Below are 12,360 nucleotides of genomic sequence, written 5' to 3'. Positions count from 1 at the left end.
CCACTGGGACTTGGCACTAGCCATGGCATGCCACGCCAAGCAGGGGGATGCCATGCCCAACTAATGGCATTACACGCAAAATCCATTGGGACTTAGCACTGACCATGGTGTGCCACGCCAAGCAAGGGTGTGCCATGCCCTCAATCACCTAACTTGGAGGGCCACTATGTCTTGGCCCAGCATGCCACGCCAAGAAGTGGGTGTATAATGCCTTTGATAATCCTATCTTGAGGGCCACTTTTTATTGGCCTGTGGCGTTGCACGCCACTGAGGACACGAGCATGGGCATGCCACACCTTCATGGATCCCATTTGGGGTTCACAAAGTCACATTCCCCCTATATGAAAACTTGTATTTGCTTTTGTTTTCTTTAAATTTCTTAACTTATATGTTCATGAATTCACATGCACAACATCTTATTATCATTTACTTGCATTCATGCATTCACATGCTTGATTTATCATTATCATCTTCATGCTTTCACAATTTCACATGCATTGAAAAGGCACACCTGCTCCCACCTCCCTTCATGTCTAATGCCTTCACATGCATAAGTTCTCCTTATCATTCAAGTGCTTTCACTTTTTTCATTTTTTTTGGTTTGCATGCATAGGTCACAATCACTTAATACTTACACATTTTGTTTTCTAGTTGTTGGCCCTTCCCAATGCACACATGCACAACTCCCATCCCCCTCCATCCTAACCACACATTTCACCACTTCTCCCACTATATAAGGACATGCTCTACACACCCCCTACCCATCATTCACCACTACTTTCTACATCCCTACCTTCACTTACCCGAAGCTTCACATACTCCCTTTCACCCTCCTACAACTCTCTCCTGTGACTCTTTCTTTTTGCTTGGAGACAAGCGAACTCTCTAAGTTTGGTGTTGTAGTTCATTAACATTTCACACAAATGGCACCCAAGAATGCAGCCTCATCATCCAAGAAGAGAAGGAGAAGAAATCTGTTGTCCCTTAATATGAGGAGAGAAGGTTTCGGTCCAAGTTCCATGAGGACCAATTTAAGTATTGGATAATCACAAAGAAAGTGATACTGAAGGTGAGATTTCAACTAGAGGCCGATCAACACAAAGAGATTCTATCAGAAATACGAAGAAGAAAGTGGGGTGTCTTGTACAATCTACCTAAGAAAGTGGAGCTCGCACTAGTACAATCTATGATAGGGTCGTCATGTCCATGTGCACCCCTAAGGCATTTTCTTTGGTGAAGGTAATGGCAGGCAGATTGGGAGAATTTTGTTACTTCTCCTCCTGCAAATCCTCCAGCAATTATGTGAATATGTTTCTCAAGGGTTTGTTGTGGCTAATCTCGCTGATTCTTATCTTCTTTATCTCTTTTCTCTTACCCTAGTCATCTGATCTTTCTACTGAATACCTATCCAACCGACTTTCTCTAGAAAAAGTTTTTGATTACATTCTTTAAATCATAACAGTCATTGGTGGAATGGTCGTAGATTTTGTGGTATTTACAATATTCTGATCGACTTCCATCTTTTTGTTTTTAATTAGTATGGGTGGTAGAATCTTTTCTATGGGGTAGACCTCTCTGTAGATGTCGACAAGGGAGACTCATAATGGGGTAAAGTCGTTCTACCTTCGAGGCTTGTTTGAGTTGTATTCTTCTTTTTTTCTTTGATTATTTCTCTTTGTCTCAATCCTGATGTTGATTTTGTTGTCTCGGGACATGCTTTTTTAATTGAACAGTTTCTTCCATGTTGATGTATTTCTCAGTTTGCTCTTGTACCTCGTATAAAGAGGTCGGATGCCTCTTTGATATGGACTGAGAGAAGGGACCTTTTCTGAGGCCGTTAACTAGCCCCATGATAACTGCTTCGATAAGTAGGTTCTAAATCCCTAAGCACACCTCGATAAATCTTTTCATGTAGGGTCGTAGAGATTCTCCAACTTCTTGTTTTACTCCCAAGAGGCTTGGTGCATATTTGATCTTATCCTTTTGGATGAAAAATCGAGTAAGAAAACCTCTTGCAAGGTCATCAAAGCAGGTTACCGATCTTGGTGGCAGATTGTCGAACCACTTCATTACAGCCTTGGTCAATATTGTCGGAAAAACTTTACAACGAGTTGCATCTGACACATTAGTCAAGTATATTCGACTTTTGAAATTACTTAAATGATATCTCAGGTCAGTCATTCTGTTGTACAGGTCCATGTCCGGGCTTTTAAGATTTTTGGAAACTTTAGTCCGCATCTTGTCCTCTATAAATGGATTTTCACCTCCTATAGGTGTTTTTCCCGATAAATGCATAGTCTCCTACCCCTGAGGTCGGATTCTAGTTTCGTGAGTTTTTCTTCTAATACTCATGGTCGTCGTAACTCCCTTCTCAGGTCTCTTTTGAATTCTTGTTGTTGCTCTATCTTTTACTCGAGTTGTTCCAGCAGACCTTGATGTCCGTGAACAAGTCCCATAACTTCTGTGGGATCTGTTGGCCCGGATCATTCAGATCAATGAACTTTTGAGCTTATCCTATATCCTTTTGGGTTTGACTGATGTGTGCCTCTAGCAACACCTTTTCCTTTATCAATTCGGGGAGGTATGACTAACACTCGTTCATCATTATATTGCTCCTCTTCTTAAACTTCAGAATCGGAAGTCGTGTGCCCATCTTTCGGAATGTCGTCCACCACCGTACGGTGTTGATTATCAAGTCCCCAGTAACGGCACCAATATTTTGAGACTTACCTAGAACCAGGGCTGTTTGGACCTGAACGTAAGGTCCAAATGCCTTTGCATGGAAATTTTGACATATTCTCCTGCAAGGATGAAGCCATTCGAGTTCCTCGTGAGGAGGTGGGGTGTTGAGCGGATAATTTATACGCTTTTTGGCATTATTTTTAGGTAGTTTTTAGTAAGTTTAACCTACTTTCAGGGATGTTTTCATTAGTTTTTATGTTAAATTCACATTTCTGGACTTTACTATGAGTTTGTGTGTTTTTCTGTGATTTCAGGTAAATTCTGGCTGAAATTGAGGGACTTGAGCAAAACTCTGAAAAAGGCTGACAAAAGGACTGCGGATGCTGTTGGAATCTGACCTCCCTGCACTCGAAATGGATTTTCTGGAGCTACAGAACTCCAAATGGCGCGCTCTTAATGGCATTGGAACGTATACATTCAGAGCTTTCCAGCAATATATAATAGTCCATACTTTATTCGGAAATTGACAACGTAACTTGGCGTTGAACGTCAAGTACATGCTGCTGTCTGGAGTTAAACGCCAGAAACACGTCATGATCCGGAGTTGAACGCCCAAAACACGTTATAACTTGGCGTTCAACTCCAAGAAAAGCCTCAGCTCGTGGATAGATCAAGCTCAGCCCAAACATACACCAAGTGGGCCCCGGAAGTGGATTTATGCATCAATTACTTACTCATGTAAACCCTAGTAGCTAGTTTAGTATAAATAAGACTTTTTACTAGTGTATTAGTAATCTTTTGGCCATTCGGTCTTTTGATCACCTTCATGGGGGCTGGCCATTCAGCCATGCCTGAACCTTTCACTTATGTATTTTCAACGGTGGAGTTTCTGCACACCATAGATTAAGAGTGTGGAGCTCTACTGTACCTCAAGTTTCAATACAATTATTATTACTTTCTATTCAATTCTCTTTTATTCTTATTCCAAGATATACGTTGCACAACACTTTGATGAATGTGATGATCCGTGACACTCATCATCATTCTCACCTATGAACGCGCGTGATTGACAACCACTTCCGTTCTACTCTAGGCCGGGCGCATATCTCTTAGATTCCCCAACAGAATCTTCGTGGTATAAGCTAGATAGATGGCGGCATTCATGGGGATCCAGAAAGTCTAACCTTGTCTGTGATATTCCGAGTAGGATCCTGGGAATCCGGAAAGTCTAACCTTGTCTGTGGTATTCCGAGTAAGATTCTGGTATTGAATGATTGTGACGAGCTTCATACTCTTGAAGGCTGGGCGTTAGTAACAAACGCAAAAGAATCAATGGATTCTACTCCAACCTGATTGAGAACCGACAGATGATTAGCCGTGCTGTGACAGAGCATTTGGACCATTTTCACTGAGAGGATGAGATGTAGCTATCAACAAGGGTGATGCCTCCAGACGATTAGCCGTGCAGTGACAGTGCATAGGACCATTTTTCCGAGAGGATTAAAAGTAGCCATTGATGATGGTGATGCCCTACATACAGCTTGCCATGGAAAGGAGTAAGAAGGATTGGATGAAAGTAATAAGAAAGTAGAGATTCGAAAGGATTCTAGCATCTCCACACGCCTATCTGAAATTCCCACTATTGATCTACATAAGTATTTCTATCCCTTTATTTTATTTATCTTTTAAATATCTAATCCAATTACATTTGACCCTATGAATCCACTTAACTGAGATTTACAAGGTGACCATAGCTTGCTTCATACCAACAATCTCTGTGGGATCGACCCTTACTTACGTAAGGTTTATTACTTGGACGACCCAGTACACTTGCTGGTTAGTTGAACGGAGTTGTGTCCACACATAAGTGCCATAATAATGATTCTATACAACAACAAAAAATTACTACATTGATGTGATCACAATTTCGTCCACCATGGGGGTGATACCTGCAAGGCATTCTGATGCTTAAGTTAGTAAGGGTTTAGGCAGGTTTAATAGATTGGAATTCAAAGAATACCTGAGAGTGTCAGGGTATTCATAAGTATAGATGTAGAGTCAATAACCTTTGAAGTAGTTCCACATTTGATGGTGGTTTTGTTACTCTCTTTTGTTAGGAATGTTGACATCTTCTTTTTAGATGAGTAGGAGGGATTGTAGGAGTTAGCTACTGATTCAGGCAAGTAGGACTAGACTAGCGTCGTCGTGTCCGATCTCTATGAGGTCGGGTAGGTATCGATCTAGATAATATCTATTAGTTAGGCTTTACTCATTTTGAATCAAGCTAAAGAGCGAGTACAAGAGTAAGAAGAATCTAGGATTGGATCTTTCAATGCCAACCTTATGGCTAAGGGAAGTGAAGACAACTCAAGTGGTACCCTACACCCTTCCCCCCTTTACCCTCTCATTCCCTAAGGAATGAAAGGCCACAGCTGCAGGTGAGAAAGGGCCTAGCTTTCAATTCGTTTTATCATTGGAAGTCTTATCAAACGAGGGGATAGGCTTATAGGCGGGGGACCCTTTCCCTATCAAGTCTCCTTCTTTTTCAAGCCAGGCGGAAGGAAGCGAATGGATTCTTTTTTATCGCCTTAAAAAAATTAGTACAGCGGATAGATTGTATAAGCTTGACTTAAGGAAAGCCACCTCCGATCGAGCTTTGAAACCGGGAAGGCCTTTCCCCTATCGAAGAAACTAACTTGGAGACTCCAGTCCCGTAACGACAGATGGAAACATTGGAGAAGACCTTTCCCCTACAGCGAATGGGCTAGCACCTGCGAATGAGCCTAGGGATTACCTTTTATTCGATGTAGCACAGGATGGAGTGGAGAATTCAGTTGACAAGGCCGCCGACCGGAAAATACCTGAGAAAGAAGCTAAGCAATGATCTATTTTAGCATTTCGGATCGGACCATCCGCTTAGTAGCCTGGAACCCTTTCATAGAAAGCCCAAGTCAAGATATGAATACTAATATATAATAGTATATTAATTAATTAAGATTTTCAAATATAAAAATGTTAAGAAGGTATAGCTGAATGAAGAAGATATGATAATACCTTCAAAATCCTAATTACCTTATGCAATACCAACCTTATATGCAGATGCAAATTTAAATTATAATCTATTCATGCATGCATCAATTTTATTGGGAGAATAATTCACTAAAGTTTTGTTGATCAGTAGTTATTAATTCGGTAAGTTGTAGGATTATGGTGCATAAACATATATACGAACATGAAATATAATATGATATGTGATGTGTAGATAGATAAATTTTAAATTTTTATGAGATGGAAACACGGTATATATATATATATATATATATATATATATATATTTTAGATAAATTAAAATAATATTTTGATATTTTATTGATATTAAAATATAAATTATTTTTTTAATTATTTTTAATATTTATTACTTAAATAAAATACTTAAAATATTTTTTATTTTAATAAATAATAATATATATTAATATTAAATTTAGTTTAAAAATATATATTAAAAATAAAATTTGACATACTAATACGTAATAGTATTTAAATGTATCTATATATATTTGATGAAAAATTTATTTTTATTAAACTACAGTTAAACATAAAAAATACATATATTAAATAAGTGATAATAAATATCATATTTAAAATATATCCGATACGTGAATACGATAATTGGATGAAGTGTTTGTGTTTTACAATACAGAATTAAAAATTTACATATTATATATTATATACCAAGTATAATTGCTCATCATTAGAAGAAAAAGCCTCTAAAATGTTCAGGAAGAAACTTGATACATTGATTATAATAATTTTATATAATGGGTTGAATTATTGATCAATTTTCCGTGTTGACATATTGAAAGATCAATCTCCTCCAAGATGAAAAATAAATAAACTAATGAATGAACAAGTCAATTATCTAAAAGAATAACGCTGCACACGGATTGGATTGGATTGGATATAATTTAAAATTCTATTCTATTTGCACTGCATTTATTAGATCGGATCGGATATGATATCCGCATTTTTTTAGGATGGATTCAATCCGACTTGCGGATCGAATCAGATCGGATATCGGGTATATCCGCATAATTTAAAAAAATTTATTTTAAAATTCTATTTATCTGTTTTTACAAAAAAAAATATCCAAAAAATTTATTTTTTATCTATTTATTATCAATAATAGTTCTCTTGAATAACAAAAAACAAAATAATAACACAAGATTTAACTTTAATTATTCTAAGTTGAAGTACAACATAACAAATTAAAAACAAAATATCATAAAATTAATAAAATAACGCACTAAAATTCATATCACATTAAGGTTTACTTTCTTAAACTAAGCTATTTATATGTGATGTGCAGATATTCGGATTTGTGGATCGGATCTGGGGATATCACTGTCGAATTCGCAATCCGATCCTACCATAATGCGAATCAGAATTGATCTGATCCGATGGCTCTGTGGATCGGATAATATCCGCAAAATTCAGATTGAATACGAATAATTACCGCGGATATGCGGATATTATCCGATCCATGTGCAACCCTATAAAAGAACAACTAAAATTGGCAATTAATAAATCAACAAAATAGCTCATATATACAGTTGATACATTCATTCAATTTGATACTTAGAATGGAAATCTTTCCGTAGCAAAAAAAAAAAAAAATTGATAAAAAATTATTAAAATTTATTATTTTTAACTTTATTTAATATATTTTGTAATAAATAAATATTAATTAAAATAAAATAAATTTAAATTATTTAGACAGATATTTTTTGTTTTTTTAATATTAGTGTATTTAAATACTTAAAAAATATCAAAAAAGCAGTAAACTGTCTACTTGGATTAATTTTAATATACTCACGTTAACAAAATAAATCTTTTCATTTTTTAATTATTTTATCAGATATTTTTATCATTAAATAATATTCTCTTACATATTCTTTTATCTCATTTAAACAAATATACGATAAAAGATTACACTAATAATTTAAAAAGAAAATTGATAGGATCTATTCGAGATTAACATTAACTGTATAAAGTTATGGATCCTACTCTGTTACCAGCAATCCTATATTTAGATATTCATACTGACATTTTCTTTTTCTTGTTACAGCTCTACGCGTATAGTGGAGGCTTGCTTTGTTTCTATTTAATTTTTCGCACCGTCGTCAATTAAAAAAAATGAAAACAAATATCTGTTAAAGTGGTTATAGATAGAAGTTGCCATATTAATAAAAGTTTAAAAGCTCAAAGGGTTTCCTCTACTCTGTATTACGAGATGAGATGAGATGAGATGACTGATGAGATAGATATTGAAGAGTTGAAAATGAGAGAGGGATGCAAAAAAGAAATGGGAAAGGAGCACAAATAGAAGAAAGTGTAGGGTTATTTTGTAAAAAGAAAGAAAAGAAAAGGATTGGGGAGCCCTTAGTTTGGCGCTTTCGGCGCTCCCCGGTGGAAGCCACTGCGAATGCCATCAAACCTTTGAATCATTCTTCACTCGTTTTTCTTTCTCTCTCTCGCTCTCAAAACTTCAAATTCAAAATTCCAATCCAAATACCTCGGGAGTCGGAAAATCAGATCCAAATCCCTCCTCCTCCGTCGAGCCATTGCCATTTCTAGAATGGAGGGGCAACCATGAATACTGAATGTGAATGCGCGTTCTCTTCTTCAATCTCCATCTAGATTCCGATTCCGATTCCGATTTTGTTATTCCGCTTCAGATTCATGGGGATTTGTTTCAGCATTGAAGATCAAAAGCATCACTCCATCTCCGATTCGAGTTCTAAGCCTCGGCCTCAAGGTAAGTTTCGCTTTGAACCGTTCCATCTGACGTGTCTATTGGCGAATCACTGACGGTAGGGTTTTTCAGGATATGAATCTGCATCGTCGACGACTCCGCTGAGTTCGATGAATATCAAAGATCTGCGGCAGAGTGCTGGATACTGCAATGTTGATATATTCACGTACGAGGAGCTGAGGCTAGCGACAAAGTACTTCCGCCCTGACTTGATTCTTGGAGAAGGTGGCTTCGGAGTGGTGTATAAAGGTGTCATTGATGATAGTGTGAGGCCAGGCTTCAAGCCCACTCAAGTCGCCATCAAGGAGCTTAATCGTGAAGGATTTCAAGGCGATAGGGAATGGCTCGTACGTAACTTACTTCTCTTTCTCTCTATTCCATTTATTGCTTTGTTTGCATGTTCATTCAATTTAAAATTTTTAATGGTGTTGTCTTATCAGATATTAACTAGCCATTAAAAGTGTTCCACTCTTACATTAACTACGTTATAAGTAGGATTTTAATTTTGAGAACTGTCGGTGAAATTAAGAGTTGTATAAGAATCTAATTGGTTGTAGATTGACAGTTGATTTTTTTTTTTTTTTGGATAGTTTATTAAAATTAACTCATGGATCAGTTATTGCCAAAAGCCCCAAATTGGTTGTGGTTGACAATATAGTGTTTTACATAGTGCCTCAAAATTATTCTTCTAGAAATCATACCTCGATAGTTCATTGAAGTTAATCTTGTATAATTGATTGACAGCGTAAAGATATTTTTGCTTATAGTGTATCCAAGTTATCCCATGGATCATTTGTTGCCACATTTTATAATAGTTGAATTCATTGTGGCATGAAATTAGTAGTGCGTAATGAACTTAACTGCCTGGTTTTGCTCTCTCTTTGCAGGCTGAAGTTAACTACTTAGGTCAATTCAGTCACCCAAATCTTGTAAAGCTCATTGGATACTGCTGTGAGGATGAACACCGGTTATTAGTCTATGAGTACATGGCAAGTGGCAGCTTGGAGAAACATCTTTTTCGCAGTAAGCTTTCATTTGTAATTGCTGGCTACCTCTAAGTCTTAGATCAAAGTTAGGTTCTGATCTAAGTGTGTAATGTCCATCGGAAGAGCTATTGTTGCCAATTGAGAGGGTTTACATATATTTTTTTGTCATCCTTAACATGATGAATCATATTATGAAACAAGATGTTGGAAAAATTGTTCTAGTTCTAGATTTCCTCTTCAAAATTTACCCCTAGAATACCGAATAATCAAGGCACTTGATCTTCAATTCATGTTATCAGTATCCCATCCCGTATTTTGCCATATCTCCTTTTTAATATGGAAGCCTTGGATAAATCTTATGATTAGTACAATTCAACTCCTGAAGACAATATTACTGAAAGAAAAAAGAAAATAAGTAAGGAAACTGCCTCTACTTTACAGTCCTAACCTTCCCATTGTTTATTGGTGTAGGAGTGGGCTCAACACTAACTTGGTCAAAAAGAATGAAGATTGCTTTACACGCTGCAAGAGGGCTTGCTTTTCTTCACGGTGCAGAGAGGCCCATCATATATCGTGATTTTAAGACATCAAATATCCTGCTAGATGCGGTATGTTGTCTTCTACTTTATACTTGAGTAAAGATATGACATTCTAAATCCTAAATGAAGTAAAAAGCAGCCCTCAGTGTCTTGGAATTTAAAAATGAGAAAAGATTGGAAACCATTTTTTTTTTTTGGCTAATAATCAACCAACGTTTATCTTGGCCTTTACATTTCTCTTACCTTCCCGTAAAATTTGTTCATTGTTACTTTGTTGGCTGATTGTTGGTTAAAAAAAGTTGTTTCCTAGCAAAGCCATTTAGAAAAATAGTAAAATCTTCCTCCATTTAGTAGTTAGGAGAATATTTAGAAAGATTTACTTAGAGGATGAAACATTTCTCTTTATGTCTTATTGTTCAAATTGACTTACAGATACTTCAAACTAAAAAAGAATTCTTTTGAGCATCTTTTGGTGCTCAGCTAATGGTTCCTTCTCAAGGGTTTCACTTAAAGATATTTAGAGAGATTGATGGGGTTTCACCGACAGATTTAGAAAGATTGACAAGCTTCATTTAGTTGACATGTTCCTCACCTACTTTATGTGTTTCTGTGATTCTTTTTGGAGAATCGTTTGTCCTCAATAAATGCATTTCTTGGGTTTAATTCTCCAGTAAAATTTAGCATTTTATTTAAAACAAAATGAGAAGAGTTTCCCGCTCAATCTCATCACAAGTCTTCCAGTACCATTGATTTGCTCCCCCTCCCCCCTTCCGTTCTTCCTCTTCATCCTCCTCTTGTTTTGGGAAGAGCAATGTAGAAGAATCAATCATCACAGGTGGTTTACCACTTAAGAGAATTTTGTCTAGTCTTCGGCTATTTAATATCAACATATAAATTGGCAGGATTTCAACGCAAAGCTTTCAGACTTTGGTCTTGCTAAGGATGGGCCAATGGGGGACCAAACCCATGTTTCAACACGAGTGATGGGCACATACGGATATGCTGCTCCTGAGTATGTCATGACTGGTAAGTTTAGTTCTAATAAAATTGTAGGTCAATGTTTGACTCCATATGTTGGCTAAGCTGTGCATCAATATGAACAGGGCATTTGACAGCTCGAAGTGATGTGTATGGCTTTGGGGTGGTGCTACTTGAATTGCTTATTGGTAGGAGAGCGTTAGACAAGAGTAGGCCCAGCCGAGAGCATAACTTGGTTGAGTGGGCACGGCCACTGTTGAATCATAACAAGAAACTTCTAAAAATTTTAGACCCTAAAATCGAAGGGCAATATTCAAGTAAAACCGCAATAAAGGTAGCTAATTTGGCATACCAGTGTCTTAGCCAAAACCCGAAAGGCAGACCCCTGATGAGCCAGGTAGTTGAAATTCTTGAAAATTTTCAGTCAAGTGGGGAAAATGAGGAAGAACAAATGATTCAAAATGGCAGCAGCAGCCTAACCATTTATGAGGTTCCGAAGGGCGGCAATGGCAATTCACTTGAAGGCAGGAACCAAAGTCGAAATGAGCTTCATAGGAACGAACGAAGAATAGAAAAAAGCAAGAGTCAGCCTTCAAATCGTAATTTATCCGGTTCTTCAGATGTAATGCTCGTTGATAAAGTCAGCTCGTAATTGGGTCTGAATAGTATGGACGTTAATGAAAATTTGTACAAAATGTTAACAAGTGCATTTGGTTAATGGTTGGTATTTCCAGATGTTTGCCTGTTGAGTAGAATTTGGCGAAGTCAATTATGTAGCTTGATCAATTTTCTTTATATTCATTTTTCCAATTTTTATCAACGAAGATGTTAATGGGATTATTTTCATGGGCTGTTGCTAACCAATTCTGCCGCTGTTTTCTTTTAGGATAAATGTCCATTACTGTCCCCAACAATTTTAATGGGCTGTTCCCAATCTTCTAGGCTTCCTTCTGTACACGAGATGATGATGATGATGATTATTATTACTATTATTATTACTATTAAACTTCAACAAAAAAAACTACTAGAAATTTTTTTTGGTATAATATACAAACATTTTTAAATAAAGTTTGCATTAATAATTTAATATTGAATTAAAATTAGGGCAATGATATCGCGCTCCTATGTTTTAGAAGGATTGAGCCATCTCTTTTTCTGAAAACACATCTTAAAAGTATGATTATAGAACTTTTTTTATTTTTAGAAATATAAAAAAAATTCAATAATTTTTAGTCAAATATTTTTAAGATATTAAAATGTTAACAAAAGACCTCTTTAAAATACTACTATTTTTTTTCATTATATACTTGCATGAATTTGTAAATATTTAACATCATCAAAGTAGGAGTATTAATATCTATCC

The 12,360-nt window shown here is 36.3% G+C and overlaps 1 protein-coding gene across 1 annotated transcript; it reads left to right on the top strand.

Annotated features, from left to right (window-relative positions):
- The first annotated feature begins 7,800 nt into the window (after nt 1–7,800).
- On the top strand, nt 7,801–11,861 carry LOC112790717 (probable serine/threonine-protein kinase PBL17). The gene is made up of 6 exons (XM_025833252.3): nt 7,801–8,497; nt 8,567–8,841; nt 9,382–9,517; nt 9,952–10,088; nt 10,922–11,045; nt 11,123–11,861. The coding sequence occupies exons 1-6, from the start codon at nt 8,422–8,424 to the stop codon at nt 11,647–11,649; spliced, it is 1,275 nt and encodes a 424-aa protein (XP_025689037.1). The 5' UTR covers nt 7,801–8,421; the 3' UTR covers nt 11,650–11,861.
- Nucleotides 11,862–12,360: the final 499 nt, after the last annotated feature.

The sequence above is a fragment of the Arachis hypogaea genome, chromosome 3 (assembly GCF_003086295.3).
Source record: "Arachis hypogaea cultivar Tifrunner chromosome 3, arahy.Tifrunner.gnm2.J5K5, whole genome shotgun sequence".
In the NCBI taxonomy this organism is placed as follows: Eukaryota; Viridiplantae; Streptophyta; class Magnoliopsida; order Fabales; family Fabaceae; genus Arachis; species Arachis hypogaea.
The sequence above is the reverse complement of the archived record's forward strand: the minus strand, read 5'-3'. Positions and strand labels throughout refer to the sequence as shown.

Excerpts from the sequence above, each read along its gene's own strand:
- LOC112790717 (XM_025833252.3), top strand. The coding sequence starts at position 8,422 with ATGGGGATTTGTTTCAGCATTGAAGATCAAAAGCATCACTCCATCTCC. Across the intron at positions 8,842-9,381 it reads AAGGCGATAGGGAATGGCTC|GCTGAAGTTAACTACTTAGG; the intron begins GTACGTAACTTA and ends CTCTCTTTGCAG. Across the intron at positions 11,046-11,122 it reads TCCTGAGTATGTCATGACTG|GGCATTTGACAGCTCGAAGT; the intron begins GTAAGTTTAGTT and ends CAATATGAACAG.